Genomic DNA, 19,139 nt, shown 5'->3' with positions numbered 1-19,139 from the left:
ATACCAGCACCTGGAGTGTTTCTGTGCATTATGCAGTGATTTCAATCTGCTTCCTGAATCTGTGTCATTAGTTTTGCAAGCTGTCTTTCCAGGTGCGAAAGTTCATCATCTTGAGATGAAGACAAACCAGTTTCTGTACTATATACAAACTGACTTGGCATTGTAATCTCTACGATTTTGTCAGCTATAGAAACGATTGCCTCGAGATTTACACCTCGACTAGTTACCGGTATAGAATATGCATTAGTTGGTAAGTCGTTGAAGAAATATGGTTCATAGAAAATCACAGGCCCTTGCATTCTGGCAAGTACACACATCTCTCTGAGCAAAGTAGATGGCTTTTTCTGTCCTAGTTCTACATCGGGTAGCAATTTTTTAACTTCATGTTACTCTGATTCTTCATATTCTAAGGTAAAGCTTGTTTCTAAGTCTTTACATGGGGAAGCTTATGATGATTTGGACATGACATTTGAAATTAGCTCAGCAACTTCAGTAGCAAGCAGTTCCAAAATGTAGTTATACTTTTCTCTTTGTTGTTAATATTTGCAGTAATAAATTGGAACTACACTTGCAAAAACCGTAGCTTTACATCTTCTTCACCAGAAAGGTGGTATTTTCACTGCCACACACAATACTTACATACCAGTGTCGTTCGGTGGTGAATTTGCCACGAGAAAATGTATTTAAATAGCTGCAGTAAAGTTGAAATAATGATTGAGTTGATTCTTGTGTACTCATGATCATGCCAGGCTAATTATTTATTTAGCATCACACAAAGGAAGCTTCCCTGAGTACATTTACATATATTTTTTAATACCAGTCACAGTGGAAACAATAAACAGGTAAACAAAAGACTGAGTACTCCAATGTGTATCTATAACTTTCACAGAGTTTACATTTCACTGTGTCCATTACAGTCACACCAGAAAATCTTGAACAAAATTTCCCACTAATCACTAATAGAGATAGAAATTCGTTTAGCCATAAAAACACCCAAAAACAATAAAGCAGGTGGTGAAGATTTCATTACAGCAGAACTATTGAAACGGTTAGAATCAAAGATTATAAGCATAGAAACGAATACAAACAAAAGTCAACAGTTACAGACGAGTGTCACTTCTACCAGTGACATACAAAATACTGTCATAAATTCTACTGAACTGAACTGAAGAACTTCATACAAAAGCCCTGGGAGAATACCAAGATGGTTTTCAAAACTGAAGATCCTACACAGAACATATTTCACTTAAAATCAGTAATTTGCCACAAAATGTTATCCTGAAAACCTGTAATATTATCATTTTTTGATTGAAAAAGTTATTCGATTTGGTAGACAGAGAAACGATAGATAAAATCTGGGAGAAGTTGGTGTTAAAGGAAAATTAGCAAACTTAATTCATGAAACTCTAAATTTATGGCAGAAATATCCCAGGCATTTGAAGCAACTACTGCTGTTAGAGAAGGGAATGACTTATTAACTTTACTGTTTAACTACTTTAAAAAATTCTAAGAATCTGGAATTTGGAACTAAAAATTCACAAAATGGAACCAATAATTCTGAGAAGAAAAACAAATGGAATGAAACTAAAATGCATGTCTTTTGCGAATGTTTTTGCAATACTTTCAGAAAATCTGGTAGAAACAGTCAATACTCAAATAAATCTTTTAGAAAAAGTAGCAAATGGAACTGGCCTGTAATTTTAACCTGGAAAATAAAAAACAAAATTCATGACTAATATGAAATATACACCAAAATACACACAAAAACAAATAGTTAAAATAGAGTGAGTTAATAAATTCAAACATCTAAGAGAAACTGTACAGATTAGAATAGGAAAATTTGCAACTGATGTTAGAGTTAATAAAATATAAGGAGCATATGGTGTAACAAAAAATATCTGTAAAAATAATTGCAAGTCTAAAAGAGCAAAACACTGCTTCACAGTTGTATGGACAGAATGTTGATATACATGTGAATGCTAACAGTGAACTACAAACAGGGTGGAACAAAAGTTGTTGAAAGGCAGATTATTAGAAAAATAATGAGTGCAATAGAAAGAACAAATGAGAAGTAATAAGGAGATCTACAAAGATATAGAGAAAATATCAGAAGTAATGTCAAAGTGAAGATTAATCTTCTATGGACACCATATTGAATGAATGATAACAAGCTAATAAAATAAATATCCCTGTATCTTTGAAAAAAGAAATTGGCAGTAGCGCATGGATTACAGAAAGAAGAAAATAACTAGAAAGAAACAACATTAAAGATTTGGAAGCATCAGAAAAAAATCTTCATAGAATACAGTACTAAATTTAGAAGGCATGAAAAGCAGAAGAAAAAAGAAATCAAGAATCACATGGACAGAAGGAAGTAAAAGACAACATGGTGATAAGATGGAGGAATATTGAAACGGTAGGAAACAGCAAAGAAAGGAGAGGAAGTTGTTACATGATCCTAGTATTGTTTTGTGTCATTGTCTCTTCCTGCATTTTGTCTTGATAGTGCATTGGATGGTAAATGTCATGACTGACTGTGTATAAAGAGTCACAAATTGTCAGTACCATGGTTAATGAAGAAAATGTACTTTGGTGCATGTAAAACTTCTTTTGTCCAGTAGTCACAAGAAAATAAACTTGTATTCTTTCTCTTACTATGATATAATATGTAGTAATAATAAATTCCACCAAAGATTACCAAAGGTGATTACTCAATCTACACAACAACAGCTGCAGGAACTATGAGGTTTTCTTATGTGGTTATATTACAGAATCATGGCAAGGAGAGAGTACAACAGACGATACATCAATTTTGGTGTGCGTTAAAGCATTGATTGGCGATCACTAACCCTTGTAAAATGGTTGAAGGCACTAGGACCCAGTTTTGAAAACATGTATTTATTCAGAATGCATGTGGTTCGTATCATTGGTTCTTCCTGAATTTTTTTATTGACAGTGCATTTGATGGTAAATATCCTAAAAGTATACAAAAACACACAAATCTTCAGCACCATGCTTAATTAATGAAATGTTCTTTGAAATGTATTTTGGTGCATGCAAAACTTCTTTTGCCCAATACTCACCAGGAAAGAAATTTGTATTCTGACTGTGTAAACACACAGTTCATAATTAGTGAACATTAGAAGACTGTCTCAATGATAATATGAAACAATATGCATTATGATTATCCATTACCACATACTGTGCTGTTCTTACCTATATTATGATATTATCCTGTAATTATTGCACAAAATAGAGGTACTCTACAATTTTATGAAATATGTTTAATTATCCTATTTCTGGGAGAAAGGGGGGGGGGGGCGGCAGGAGGGAATGGAAGGAAAGGTATTTGAACATACAAAGTACTTGTTTGGTAAACAATTGCTCTAAATGCTGAGCTAATTCTCCTATTGAAAGTAGTAAGCTGCTCAAACAATTTACCTCAATTTTTTTCAAAAACTAAGGCCTAGTTGCATGAACCCTGTATGGATATATTTATAGGGAGTAAACTGCTTAACTTTTATACCCAAAGGGGATTGCTTTTCTGGAGTGAGTTATTGGGTTAGACATTATGCTGCATGAAGTGGCATTCTGACGCATTGACTGACAGTCTAAATATGGTGACTTATGTCTCCCAGTGCACCATTCGTTCTGCATAGCCAGTGACAGTTGGGTCTTGGCACCTGGAGACTGTGGCTGTGTGTGTGAGAGTTCTATTTGGGTGACTCTGTATGTGGTTTCTACTTCTGAAGGTGGGCTTTGTCTGAAAACTTAAATTTTTCTAGCATTCATTTCATTGTGCCTCACTATGACTCAGCACCGCCTACCTCCATGTAGTGAGTAGCAAGCCATGCTTTCTATATTGTTGTGACACTTAAACATTTGTATGGTGACGGATCAGGGCCATAAAAGCTAAGAGGTACCGCTAATTTTGTAAACAACATCGGTACAGGTGTCAGGTCTTTGAATCAGATATTTACTATGAGAAGATTTATGTGTCATCAGTTTTTGATTTTCTCCTACTTCCAATTAAATCTTGTGAATGATGACTTTTACTATTGTATATCATGAGGCTTTTGTTATGACATATACAATCATCAACAGTCTTGCAGAAAAAACTTGCATGCAGCCACTAATATTGTTCTGTATTTGCTTAAGGGTACATTGGCACAAATTAACTACTGCAGAGAAGCCTATAAAATTTAAAACAAGTGGAGAATAAATTACCTGCTGAGTACTTTTCTTTTCTGTGGTGTCAGTAGCTGCGGACAGTTGCGGTGAGGCTGAAGAAGCGTGTGGCGGAGCTTACAGCCCACCTGACTCAGCTGGAAGCTGAACGCAATAAACTGTTAACTGATAAACAAGAACTTCAAGCATGTGTCACACAGATGTCAGCACAAGCAAAACATCTTCAGGTAAGTTTAATTGTAATATTTCACTGAATGTAAGAATACCCTACTACTGTTCCATAGTACATTCTTTTTGTCACCATAGCTGTGTTCCTGCTAAAGTGGCCGGTCACTTCCATCGTCATCATTAGCACCCGTCCTTTACACACATTTACTTGTCACATTTGGTTTGTGTATGCCACAAATTTTGTGATGAATGTCAGCACCTGTAAAATCTTTTGCCACCAAAAGCCTGTTACACAACATATTTCACATTTGATGGCTTTTCTGGTTGCAGCACTCTATTGCAGTGGCAACCGTAGTGCTGGAAGGGAGTACCCAAATGGCTCGCATAGTGAAGCAGCTCTTTGAAGTAGTTTGTGTTGAAGTGTGTGGCATGTTTGGCCACTGGATGGTCGAATTTGTGGCTTGCCACAGCTGGGTGGGGGCCACTCATGCACGTAGACAGTTGGCCACTTGTCATGCCTGCATAGAATGCTGTACAATAATTGCAGCATACCTGATATAAAATATGGCTGCTTTCACACGTGACTCTGCCTTTTATTGTGAAATGCCTGTGACTGAACTGTGTTAGGAGGTGGTGAGTGAGTGTATGGGACAGGCTTTGCACCTGGGTTGATCACAAGAGATGGGTTGACCACAAGTGAATGACCCTTGGAATGCAGGATTGGAATAGGGATGGACAAAGATACTCTGTAAGTTGGGTGGACGGCAGAGCACTACTATGGGTAATACGGGTAGGATTTTGGGTAAGTTACCTCTCAACTCACGGTATGATGAGAGGTATCGGAGCCTTAGTGAAGGTTGTGACAGCTTTTCAAGGCCAGGATGATACTGAATGATCAAGAACTGCTGGTCAGTATCTGGTTAACAAGCTTACTGGTGTCAGAGTAGGAGATGGCAAGGAAGACCTGTTTGTGGATGAGCTTGTTTTACAGTATTTTGAAATGGGGCAGACAGTGACATGGATATGATACTCAAATTGGGATGGCAATCATTAAAACAAAGGCGTTTTTCATTGTATCAGGACTTTGTCACAAAATTTTGATCGCCAACTTTCTTGTCCAAATGAAGAAATATTTTGTTGGCACCCACCTACATAGGGAGAAATGATCATTGTAATAAAATAAGAGAAAACTGAGCTCATACAGAAAGATTTAAGAGTTTGTTTTTTCCACACACCGCTCAAGTGAAGCAGTAGAGAAATAGCTTGAAAGTGGTTTGATGAACCCTGTGCCAGGCAGTTAATAGTGAAATGCAGAGTAGTCATGTAGATGAAGATGTAGCTGGGTAACTTACTGTCTGTCAGTAAAGACTTTGATAAGGTTGTTGTTATATTACTACACCTGCTTTCTGCTTTGAGTTGGCACATTCCACTAGTCACCATGTATCCATGTTGTCACTTCTCATCTACATAATTGCAGAGTATTTTTTTAAAAAAAGGCCAAGCTGCTTCACTTTTGGTCACAAAATGCCTGATGATTGCCATTCATTTCTGGAAGCTGTGTTTTGTTTTTTTACTTGTCGCGAATACAACCTTCACTCATATCGTACTTTCTTCCTGCTAAGTGGTTTCCAATGTTCTCACTTCTTCAATAAAACATTTTCTTTAGCTGTGCACAAGCAATAACGACAGGTTGTAACCATAATTAACAACTTAACATGTGGTTAATATATCACTTCTGCTGGGCTGCTGACGCATTACAGACTAAGGTGAGAACAACTCTGTTGTGTAATGTATTGTGTATTGTTGGAGGCAGAGCAGTACCAGCCTTATTACAATTAATATGTGCACCCCGTTACAATTAATATGTGCACCCCAGTTTTTCGTCCTTAAATTCAGGAAAAAATATGCATGAATTATTTGCATATGTATGGTATTTCTATGGGAAATGCAGTTGATACTCGTAAAAGATTTTATAACTGTAAAACAGGTGCAGTCTGTACTGTTGCTGGTTGCTTTCCATTAGATAGTTTAGTATATGTTTCTTTGGCTGCCTGGTAAGTAGAAATGTTATCAGTGTTTATTTCTATATTGTTTCATTTTTGGTGATCATAAAACTGTACTCTTGTCAGTGTAAATTCTGCCATTTGTTTTCCATCTCATCCACATGCTCAACCCTCAATTTGGTATTCGTTTACTATTCAGACTATTGGTTCTTTAATATTATTTGTCTAAATTACAACTGGAATATAAGTTGAATACTAAAAACAGAGCGAAAGAAAAAAAATGAAATAGCCAGTTTATGCAAAATGTGATGCAAACAAGTAGTCAAAAGTGCTGTTGTTACTTGCGTGTGTCAGTGCACTTTGTGTCTTCTGTTTTTTAAGTTATGAGAAAACTATCCCTCATAATTCATACATTATATATGTAGTATCAGGGAATAAGACGGTCTGAAGAGGTTCTACTTCTGTGGTGGTATATAATGACTTGGTCTTTTGTATTGATTAAAGTAGAGGAATTAATTGTCGTTCACTATGTGATAGGAAGTATCTAGGCACCTGGCTGAAAATGACTTACAAGTTCATGGCGCCCTCCATCAGTAATGCTGGACTTCGATATAGTGTTGCCCCCCCCCCCCCCCCCCTCTCCCCTAGCCTTGATGACAGCTTCCACTCTCGCAGGCATACGTTCAGGTGCTAGAAGGTTTCTTGGGGAATGGCAGCCCATTCTTCACGCAGTGCTGCATGGAGGAGAGATATCGATGTCTGTCAGTGAGGCCTGGCAAGAAGTCGGTGTTCCAAAACATCCCAATAGCATCGTAAAGGACTCAGGTCAGGACTCTGTGCAGGCCAGTCCATTACAGGGATGTTATTGTCGTGTAACCACTCCGCCACAGGCCGTGTATTACGAACAGGTGCTCGATCGTGTTGAAAGATGCAGTCTCCATCCCTGAATTGCTCTTCAACAGTGGGAAGCAAGAAGGTGCTTAAAACTGCAGTGTAGGCCTGTGCTGTGATAGTGCCACGCAGAACTACAAGGGGTGCAAGCCCCTTCCATGAAAAACACGATCACACCATAACACCACTGCCTCCAAATTTTACTGTTGGCAGTACACACGCTGGCAGATGATGTTCATTGGGCATTCGCCAAAACCACACCCTGCCATCGGATTGCCACATTGTGTACCATGATTTCTCACTCCATACAACATTTTTCCACTGATCAGTCATCCAATGTTAAACTCCTTACACCAAGCGAGGCATCGTTTGCCATTTACCGTTGTGGTGTGTGGTTTATGAACAGCTGCTTGAGCATGAAATCCACATTTTTCTCACCTCCCGCCTAACCTTCATAGTACATGAAGTGGATCCTGATGCAGTTCAGAATTCCTGTGTGATGGTCTGGATAGATGTCTGCCTATTACACATTATGACCCTCTTTAACTGTCGGCATTCTCTGTCGGTCAACAGACGAGGTCGGCCTGCACACTTTTGTGCTGTACGTGTCCCTTCACATTTCCACTTCACTATCACATTGGAAACAGTGGATCTAGGGATGTTTAGGAGTGTGGAAATCTCGCATACGGACATATGACACAAGAGACACCCAACCACCTGACAACGTTCGAAGTCCAGGAGTTCTGCGGAGTGCCCCATTCTGCTCTCTCACAAGGTCGCTGATATGGAGTAACTGGCAGGCACCTAATATGAAAAGCGCATGTTTTGGGGGTGTCTGGATGCTTTTGATCACATAGTGTGTCATAATGAGAGAGGTATAAACGCAGTGCTAACTTTGTCAGAAAAAAAGTATGAGGACCGTTGAGCAAGTAAAGCCACTCATCTTTTTTCTGAAAACAGGGTGGTTTTATTTGGAATTCCAATACACCATCTTAGTCCCCACTCCTTTGGCTACAAAACCCTATTTTTCAACATAATCTCCATTCAATGCGACAGCCTTATGCCATCTTACTGGAAGGGCCAGTATGCCACATGGTACCACTCTACTGGTTGATGTCAGAGATGACATTTTGCTGCTTCAGTAACCTCCCCCTCATCCTTGTACTGCTTTCTGCAGTGTGTGTCCTTGATTGGGCCAAACAGATGGAAGTCAGAAGGTGCAAGATCCGGGCTATGGGGTGGATGAGGAAGAAGAGCCCAAAGGAATTTTGTGAGCTCCTCTTGGGTGTGCAGTATTAGGCCTTGCGTTGTCATGGGGAAGGAGAATCTCATTTGTATTTTTGTGACAAAAAACATGCTGAAGTCGTTGTTACACTGAAGTCATTGCTTCAATTTTCTGAGGGTAGCACAATATACATCTGGTTTCATCATAGCACCATAAGGGAGAATATCAAACAGAATAATCTTTCAGAGTTTCAAGAGACTGTCACCATGACTGGCTGAAGCTGGTGCAACTATGAACTTCTTATTTGGAGGAGAGGTGGTATGGCGCTACTCCATGAAGTGCTGTTTTGTTTCTGGTTCAAAATGATGAACCCATGTTTCATCACGTGTGACGATGTTAAGAAAGAAAGAAAGAAAGAAAGTTGTGATCAGCCTCATAACATGCAGGCAATCCTGCACAGATGGTCCTTCATTGCTCTTTGTGATCTCAGGTTTGACAGCAAACAATCCAGTAGTTACACACCTTGAGTACCACAACTGGTTGACGAGTGTATTAGTACTACCAAAGAGACATCCAGTAGTGCAGTGAGGTGTTTGATTGTGCTCCATTGATTACCTTGAATGAGAGTCTGCGCACATTCCAACATTGCAGGAGTCACAGTTGTGTGTGGCTGGCACGCGTAAGATCAGACAGCTTTACGTACACTGGACTCTGATTCAGGAGGACGATGGTTCAAACCCATGTCCAGCCATACTGATTTAAGTTTTCCGTGATTTCCCTAAATAGCTTCATATAAATTTCAGGATGGTTCCTTTGAAAGGGATTTCCTTCCCAATCTTTCCCTAATCCGATGGGACCGATTACCTTGCTGTTTGGTCTCCTCCTCCAAACCAACAGCTTTAGGTGACCTTGTTGCAATGATGACAAACACCTCACCTAATGACTCACAATGCTCGCCCGACAACTTGTCTAGCCAGGTATCCATAGACATTCTGCAAGCACCTACGGATATCAACGAAGCTCTGCCAAAAGAAACTCAATGACAGTTCCCTGCCTGGGACATACCCCTGTTACAGACACCATTTTGAGGGCTATGTACAGCGCTACCATTTATCAGAACTTCATAAAACTATAGGGGCTGAAGCGGGAATATTCCATCATGTTGCACAATAAAATCTGCTGCAGTACTTGTTGAATGCCCTCTATTAATTACTATTCCCTACACCCCCTCCGGGTTCGATTCCTGGCGGGGTCAGGGATTTTCTCTGCCTCGTGATGACTGGGTGTTGTGTGATGTCCTTAAGTTAGTTAGGTTTAAGTAGGTCTAAAGTTCTAGGGGACTGATGACCATGGATGTCAAGTCCAATAGTGCTCAGAGCCATGCACCCCCTCCAATTGAGAGATGGAATGTTCTTATTTTCAGGAGGTCAACTACCATAGAGCCGATAGATACATTTAAAAATCAAAACTAGTGCTCTTACCTTTCAGAATCTCAGGTTCCTCCTTTTAGGGTAAAAAAGAGAAAATGGTTGGTCAGCAGGTCCTCGACTCTTGAGTTATGAGCGATCCACCTTACCTGAGGAGGAAAGGAAGCAAAAATGTATTTAAAAGCATAACCTGTAGTAGGAAGTGAACACTGCCATCATCAATTTGAAGCTGGAGTAATAGAGTACGATATAAAGATGGGATAGAAGAAAATGTCAAATAGGGAAGTTAAAAAGAGAAAAAAGGAAGAAACTAAGACATAGAAAAGTAAATACTTAAGTCACCAATAAAAGAAGGAAAGAAGGAATAAATCTTCAAAACAGTTTTGTTTCACTGTATGAGATTCCCAGACCACCAGTTCTATCCCTGAGTTCATACCACTGTAAAGCTTGTCCCATGCACTCAACCACTACCACTTATCCCACACTTACCACCAACAGAACATGCAACAGAAAAGACCGAACTACTCCCAGGACTACCCATGCCATTTTCCAGCTTACATGTGTTTATTGTGTAGCTTTTTGATAGGAATGACCAAAATCAAACTGGAGTCACATATGTACGTAACAGACAAACTTACTGAGGTGCTGAGGAAGCTCTACTCTGGTATGAGACGAAGTCAGACTGCTTGCTACACTACATCATTACAACAAATAGGTCATGTCAGTCATTTTTGTAAGTAAAGCTTCTTTTCTTTGCAGACTCTTCAACAGGAGTACGACAAGTTACAAGACACACTAGAGCAACAGAAAGCTGAAATGAGCAAAGCTAAGAAGAATCAAGACACTGCTCTGGCAGACTTAGAAAAGCTAAGGAAACATCTAGAACAGTGTCTTGAGGAAAAACTAAATGTGGAAAAACTTCTAGAATCCTGTAGTAGTGAAAAGTTGACCCTGGAACGAACATGGAAGGAACAAACTAATCAACTGAAAAATTTGAGAAAGGAGGTGGAGTTACAGAATAACAGTTACAGGTGAGAAATAAAATTTATGTAACTGTCATTAAATGACTACTTTGTTGGTTACTAATGTAGTAAAAAAGGAATTTATGCTAAGTATGAAATTTTAAATCATGTAGTTTATTTGAGAATAGTTTCTCTCACAGCTGTCTCACCATATAAATTGTTAAACCACTGGTCTGTAGAAGCACATTCTTTATCAGAAAACTGGCTGCAAATCTATTAACCCTACTATTGTTGTAAGTAATAAGATGCAGATTTTGAAGGATCTTGCATTCACACACTGCCTAAGGTAAAGATCCCACAAGTTTGCAGTGATGCACTGTAAAGTTTGTTTGTCCAGTTTATGTTGACCTTTGGCCAGAGGAGAGGAAGAAAAGAAGAAGGCACACAGTCTGTTGTGTTTGTAAAAAGTTTTCGTGGTACGCCACCTAAATCTTGGACGGTCATACAGAAAATTCTGTTTGTAGCAGCACACATCCATGGTGATGGAGCCCTTAGGGCATTTGAAATAAGAGATCACCGCAATTTCAATCGAAAATCCAGGATAGAATGTAACAATATTATGAGAAGGAAAGTTGCTACTCCCCATACAGCGCTGATGCTTAGTCGCAGGTAGGTAGTGTGGTTTCTGTTGCCTGAGACTGCAGTCGTATGTGTGAGTTGCGTGAGCGCGTGCGCGTGCGCGTGTGTGTGTGTGTGTGTGTGTGTGTGTGTGTGAGAGAGAGAGAGAGAGAGAGAGAGAGAGAGAGAGAGAGAGAGAGAGAGCGCGCGCGTGCGCGTGTCTAGTGTTGGCCTTAATGGCCGTAAGCTTTAATTGTGAGAGTCTTTTTGTTGTGCCTATCTTCAACTCAGCATCTCCACTATATGGTGAGATCACTGTAATTTGTATGATCTGTTTGATAGAGTCTTGTTACCCAAATACTTGACTCCTGTACATAAGATCGATTGAGAAAAGAGGTGTACAATCCAAAATCATAACAGTTTCCAAAATATAAGTAAATATTTTTCAGTCAGTTCCAAAATATAAGAAGTAAATATTTTCATTTTTGGCTCCAGTTTTTCTTAAAATTTTCGATGGTTGAGCTACATAACTTCAACCTAGGCTAATAAAAGAATCTGAAACTAAGATATTACACCATACAAGGGTGGTAATGATATACATTGTCATGGAGCAAACATCCTTTTGGGGGCTTTTGCAACATTTCTTAACAGCATCTTGTAACATCATCAGGTGATTTCGATAGCATAAGCTATCATGGTTTAGTATTGATCTGTCAGGAAGACTTATAACAGGATAAGCTTTAAGTCACAGTGGAAGATTCATTATGGCTTCACAATATTTTTACATTGTAGCTATCATCATCATTGGGCATTAGTGACATATCAAAATGACTAGTGATCAGTTCAGTTATTTACTTGTTGTGAGTTCTTTAGATTTCATTTATGCTGACATCACTCTGTGATAGGTTTGCTTTTCATTCTTTTGTGTAAAATTTGTGTTCCCTGTTGGGACTATTTTCATTGAAACTGAGAAATGGGACCAGTGGTTAAACCATGAATATATAAAAAACGTAAGATCAGTGATGGACTGTTCCTTCAGAAAGAAATTCCCAAATTCTTCCAGTTTCTGTGGCCAAACTGAGCTGCTTTTGAATCTTCAATGACCTTATTGTCTATGGGAAATTAAACACATATCTTCTTTCCTTTATTTTTGATGAAGATACTGAGACTTATAGTCCAAATCTAATATGTTTGTGATCAGTGGATAACAGAGCCAAATCCAGCACTGCCTTAAGTACTGCTGCGTAACATTGCTGTATTAGCAGTACTCCAAGAAAGAGCTCAACAAGGTGACATACAGTTGTGGACCAGTAGTTGAATATGACATCAAAATAATAGCAATCCTAGATACTTTTGATCTACATATGCTATGACCACTTTTTGACTTCCGGGATGCTCCCAGTAGTCATAATAAAACATTATAAGAATTACTGACAGATAAAAGAATCAGTAAATGCATTAGGGACAGGTTGCAGTAGTGTTTCATTGCTATAGTTCTAAAAATTTGCAAAGCAGTCGAGGCATCTTGAATAAAATAATAACTGGTTTTTGTTGCTGTTTAAGATATGCTTTACTGTGGGACAAAACCTGTTACCTGAAGTGCCTTTTGTGGTTTTGAAGAGATAAATTTCAGTGACTAATATTTTCACCATGCTTTCAGAGAAAAAGAAATAACAGTGTCTCAGTTACAAGAACAACTGAACAAACTCCAACAGAAGTTGTCAGAGGAAGAAACAAATCACCAAGCAACAAAGGAAGCTCTTGAAATGAGTATGCAGGAGTGCAAGAAGAACTCATTGTTAACATTGGAGATGGATGATTATGAGGTAATCCATCAGCAATTAATATTTTCTGTACAACTTTCCTGGAACAAATTTACGGCAGTTTTTGAGAAGATGGAAGAGACAGTGATAACAAAATTGCTGCACAGTTAATTGAATTAAATTTTATGTGTAGTGGCAGATAAGAGTTTCATCTTCTTCTAAAAAGGGGCATTTTTGGGTAGAGCTGGTTTTCGGGAGAAAGCAGACAGGAAATTAACAGATGAAATATATGTTTCTTTGAGTGATGGCAACAGATATAAGATAAATAATTGAATTAATAGAACATTAAGGTTATAGCTCAGAGAAGTATGAACAAGCTAACAATTGGACTTGGTTGCTTCATTGTAATGCTTCATCAGTTAAAGAATCTCTTGGGCTTATGGATGCCTTACAACTGTTTACAACTGAAAATCCATTTTGCCCATCAAAATACGAAAATATGCACATCAGTTTACCTGGGAAACCCTCAGAATTAATTTTCCATTATATTTTTCAGAATACTTCAATGTGATAGGACCAGACTTGAAGGCTGAAATAGCTATATCTAAAAACAGAAATGGGAGGAGAAATTGTACTGCATATTTGTGTCACAGGCTATAAAACAGTACAAAGGAAATGTCATGACCCTAGTGAAACGTATTACTGATTGGTAATGTATCAGTCACTCAGCCTTCATCGAAAGATAAGCAATAATCCATTTTGTCTGCATACTTCTCGTGTGCCGGCACCTCTTTAATTTGTCAAATGTGATCTGTTCCCATACATATTTATATTCTGTTGATTTTCTATCAACACAAAATCAAGATAAAATATATTAGTATGAGGGTCATCAAAAATATATTAGTATGAGGGTCATCAGGAAAGTAAATAACATTTTGACCTGTGACTACGCCTCTACCCTCACCATGACCACCCCCACCACCATAGTCCATGCGGACAGAAGAGTGTTCATGACGAAGATCGCTTGGGCTGGCCCTGAGTGGTTACTGATGGACTCCCAGCAAGGATTGAAATAAAAATCATTCAATTACAAACATACAGTTTGTAAGCTCCTCCCTCTTATCCTCTCATTGGATAAAAGACTTGTCCTTAACCTAATGTGCAGTATGCTGAGGGGGTGGGCACATGAACTTGAACTGGAGGTAGGATCTTGTTCTGCCATGTTAGGAAAGGTTTCGAATGAACACAATTTAACAAAGAAGTCATCAAATACAGAAAAAAATGATATGTTTGCTGTAACGGTTCCATCCAATTGTCAGAAAATATTCATCGTTACAGTTATTAATGGCTTTAATGATCATGTGCCATTAACATACTGGGGACTCTACATGTATTAAAAAAATCATTTTGGAACATTCTGCATGATAAATGCACCAGACCAGTGTGACCTGGACCTGTTACCTTTGCAGACAACCTCCCAGGCATATATAGGCCCTACAAAACTCTCTCTCTCTCTCTCTCTCTCTCTCTCTCTCTCTCTCTCTCTCTCTCTCTCTCTCTCTCTCTCCCCCCCCCCCCCCCCCCTGTTGCATACTTCAACCCAACAGTTGCTACATGCTGGTACTCACCACATCAGGCCTATTGTTGCAAACATAAACAAATAGTAATGTGTTCCTAAAGTTACATGACAGTATGTGATTTAGAAAAGCGATCAAAATTTTACACATATATCTTGAAACATAGCTTCTCGTTTCATAAATATAGATTATACTCTGTTTACTTTGTACCCAGTCACAATTAAATTTAATTATGACTTAGAACTTTATGCAGTACCACTACAGTCATAGTGTATATAACAAAAAGTGGGTCTCTGCTGAAATAAATAAGCAACACTAGTTATTAATAAGACCATGATATTTTGCTTTACTTGCTGATATAAAACAGCCTGTCTTTCTCCATTTGTTAATATCCAGAACTTTGCTTTAATATATCATACCACTGTAGATTTCAGTATGGGCTAAGAGCAATTTCTTGTCAACATAGACCACCTGTCTGGTAACCCACTTGTGACATTGCTTTTAGCACCGTAGGGAGGCTACATTTCATTCTTCTGCCCCAGTACTGTGTGGGAGTCTTATTTTTATGTAACATCTATATTTATGTGTATTAATATGCACTAATTGAGACTAGGATCCAGTTATTCTGCATTTTCTTGGCTGCAAATGCTTCCACACGCTTTTAGAATATGTCGACACACTTTATGAATAATTTCATGTGGAATCCTTAGTGAATTACATAGCAAAAGCAATTTCACTCAAAACAGTCTTACCTGCCAAAATTTGTGCCCGAGCACAAGTGCTTATTTGGAAAATTCTTTAAATTTTGTACAAGAACTCAAATTTTGCAGTCGCAAAATCACACATCTTAAGACAAGTTCCTGCTTTTGGCCCTCTCGCTGCCTGTTATTGTTCGTGGGCTAAGTTAGAAGTTGAGTTTTATCTGCTGCAGTTTAGTTAAGTTGATCCTCTTTCCTCAAAAATGTAATCATAACTACCTCACGCCATTCTATCCACTACTCTGTAATCATGTTGGGTAGGTTGATATTTGTCACTGTTTCCTTTGAACATTTTTCATCTCATTACTATATCATGCTGTAGAATTTCCATATGAACAAAGTTACATTTCAGATACACATTAACTATGTGTTTGAAAACCTGTGTTTGTGGCGATTATTTACTATCTGTAACATCCAAACGAATACAGCAACGGGTGAATTGATCAGCTGATGCTGTAGGGTTTCTTTGTTTAGTGTGGCCAAGGAGAGTGCATCTTGGTAGTAAGGGTAGCACTGCATCAAACTGTGCTGTGAGGAAGCTATTTGTATACACAGTGCAAATATCCTTCTTCATGCCAGTGTAGTTCTAATTGTTCTCCATAACCAACTTTACGTATTGCATAAAGGCATTTAGTTTAAAAAATTCGCAATTCTCTCTCCTAGCACACACTTTGCTTGATCTAGCTACATAACTCATTTTATGTACTTTCCATTGTGATCTCTTTATGAATCTGATATATAATTTGTCTTTACTTCAGTTTGTTCCCCTGTCACATTAAATATTTACTTATATTTTATTTATTTCTTTCTTTCTTTTTTCTTTTTTGACTTTCCTTTGGTCGTGGCTAATGATCAAAATCAAATGTCAAGCCAAACAGTTTCTTAATTAATTGAATTCAACCAGTCTTGCCTGTCCTGCTCGATAATTGAGAAATAAATATGATCCAGTCAAAAGATTGGATCATATTTATTTCAGACAGTGGGCATAAGATAGCTGGTACACTGATAAGGCTAAGTCTCAGTGTTACAATGTATATGTTGAAAAATAGTTAGTAAAAACATAACATTTTTACGTGAAATCTTTCTTATATTCACTCTTGTTTTTATTTTCCAGCACCATTGGAGGTGGGGAAATAATATCCTCTTGTGTCGGTTTTGGGATAACTTTTAAAAGTTTCTTGATTCAAAAAACATCACCAACAGCCGTATGTTTTGGTTTATTTTATTTTATACCTCAAATGCTACCACTTTTGACAACTCACTATTGCCATCTTCAGGCCCCATACGCTATTATCGTATTAACAGTCTTATTGAATGGTGCCATAAAACTGGAACCGTAAATCCGATTGTTATCCAACAAATTTCTGTGAACGGTTGACACTGACTGAGCCTACATACAATCCTCGAAACATGGTCAAAGATCATGTGGGGCCTGAAGATGACAATAGTGAGTTGCCGAAACTGGTAGCATTTGACATATAAAATAAAATAAACCAAAATATATGGCTGTTGCTGAAGTTTTTTGAATCAAGAAATATGTACCAGCCAATGTCCCCCAAGCCATAATGGACCGACAGAGACTGAACTTCAAAAGTTGTCCTCATTCTTTTGATAATGCTGTCAGAATTGAGACACATTTTTTAAATATATTTTGTTGTGTTTATCTATTTTTTTACCTCCATACAATTTAACCAGTAGTAATACATGTGAATGATGTAACTAACCAAGTTATATAATTACACTTGCAGAAAAGACTGTCCCAGTTGACACAACAACTGGAAAAAGAAAAGGCACGTGTTTCAGAGCTAGAGAGCCATTTGAACACACAGAGAGAAATTGAACAAGGGCTTCATCAGCAGATAAATTTGTTGGAACAACGTGTCACAGCAGAAGAGACACGCAACAAAGAAGCCAAGGTTTGTTTTTGTCCTTTCGTTACAGTTGCAGCTAGATAACTTACCCTAGATAAATTGAAGCACAAAATTTGTGATGTACTGCAATTAAAATTTTGTTGTTGTTGTTCTGGTCTTCAGTCCAGAGACTGATCTGATGCAGCTCTCCACGCTACTCTATCCTGTGCAAGCTTCTTCATCTCCAAGTAACTACTGCAACCTACATCCTTCTAAATTTGTGTAGTGTATTCATCTCTTGACCTCCCTTACGATTTTTACCCTCCATGCTGCCCTCCAATACTAAATTGGTGAGCCCTTAATGCCTCAGAACATGTCCTGCCAACCGATCCCTTGTTCCAGTTAAATTGTGCCACAAATTTCTCTTCTCCCCAATTCTATTCAATACCTCCTCATTAGTTATGTGATCTACCCATCTGATTCTTCTGTAGCACCACATTTCGAAAGCTTCTATTCTCTTCTTGTCTAAACTATTTATTGTCCATTTTGCACTTCCATACATGGCTACACCCCACACACTTATGTCCAGAAAAGACAATCTATTCTTAATCTTAACAAATTTCTCTTCTTCAGAAACGCTTTGCTTGCCATTGCCAGTCTACATTTTATATCCTCTCCACTTTGCCCATCATCAGTTATTTTGCTTCCCAAATAGAAAAACTCCTTTACTACTTTACGTGTCCCATTTCCTAATCTAATTCCCTCAGCATCAACTGATTTGACTACATGCCATTATCCTCATTTTGCTTTTGTTGATGTTCATCTTATATCCTCCTTTCAAGACACTGTCCATTCCGTTCAGCTGCTCTTGCAGGTCCTTTGCTGTCTCTTACAGAATTACAATGTCATCCGCAAACCTCTAAGTTTTTATTTCTTCTCCATGGACTTTAATTCATACTCCAAATTTTTCTTTTGTTTCCTTTTCTGCTTGCTCAATATACAGATTGAAAAACGTTGGGTATAGGCTACAACTCTTTCTCACTCCCTTACCAACCACTGCTTCCCTTTTATGCCCCTCAACCTGTACAGCTGCCATCTGGTATCTGTACAAATGTAAATAGCCTTTCGCTCCCTACATTTTACCCCCGCCACCTTCAGAATTTGCAAGAGATTATTCCAGTCAACATTACCAAAAGCTTTCTGTAAGTCCACAAATGTTAAAAACATAGGTTTGCCTTTCCTTAATCTAACTTCTAAGATAAATTATAGGGTCGGTATTGCCTCACATGTTCTAACATTTCTACGGAAACCAAACTGATCTTCACCAAGGTCGGCTTCTACAAGTTTTTGCATTCGTCTGTAAAGAATTCATGTTAGTATTTTGCAGCCGTGACATATTGAACTGATAATTTGGTGATTGACACCAGCCAACACCTACTTTCTTTGGGATTGGAATTACTATATTCTTCTTGAAGTCTGAGGGTATTTCACATGTCTCATACATCTTGTTCACCATGTGGTAGAGTTTTGTCAGGGCTGACTCTCCCAAGGCTATCAGTAGTTCTAATGGAATGTTGTCTACTCCTGGGCCCTTGTTTCGACATAGATCTTTCAGTGCTCTGTCAAACTCTTCATGCAGTATCATATCTCCCATCTCATCTTCATCAACATCCTGTTCCATTTCAATATTATTATCCTTAAGTATATCG

The 19,139-nt window shown here is 38.3% G+C and overlaps 1 protein-coding gene across 1 annotated transcript in view; it reads left to right on the top strand.

Annotated features, from left to right (window-relative positions):
• Nucleotides 1-19,139, top strand: part of LOC126457258 (GRIP and coiled-coil domain-containing protein 2) — a 188,905-nt gene that overhangs the window by 41,517 nt on the left and 128,249 nt on the right. The window contains exons 5-8 of the mRNA XM_050093423.1: nt 4,263-4,415; nt 10,662-10,933; nt 13,143-13,308; nt 17,329-17,496. Of these exons, the coding sequence (XP_049949380.1) occupies nt 4,263-4,415; nt 10,662-10,933; nt 13,143-13,308; nt 17,329-17,496 (759 nt within the window). The remainder of the gene's footprint in view (nt 1-4,262; nt 4,416-10,661; nt 10,934-13,142; nt 13,309-17,328; nt 17,497-19,139) is intronic.

This window comes from Schistocerca serialis, chromosome 2 (assembly GCF_023864345.2).
Source record: "Schistocerca serialis cubense isolate TAMUIC-IGC-003099 chromosome 2, iqSchSeri2.2, whole genome shotgun sequence".
Lineage (NCBI taxonomy): Eukaryota > Metazoa > Arthropoda > Insecta > Orthoptera > Acrididae > Schistocerca > Schistocerca serialis.
The sequence above is the reverse complement of the archived record's forward strand: the minus strand, read 5'-3'. Positions and strand labels throughout refer to the sequence as shown.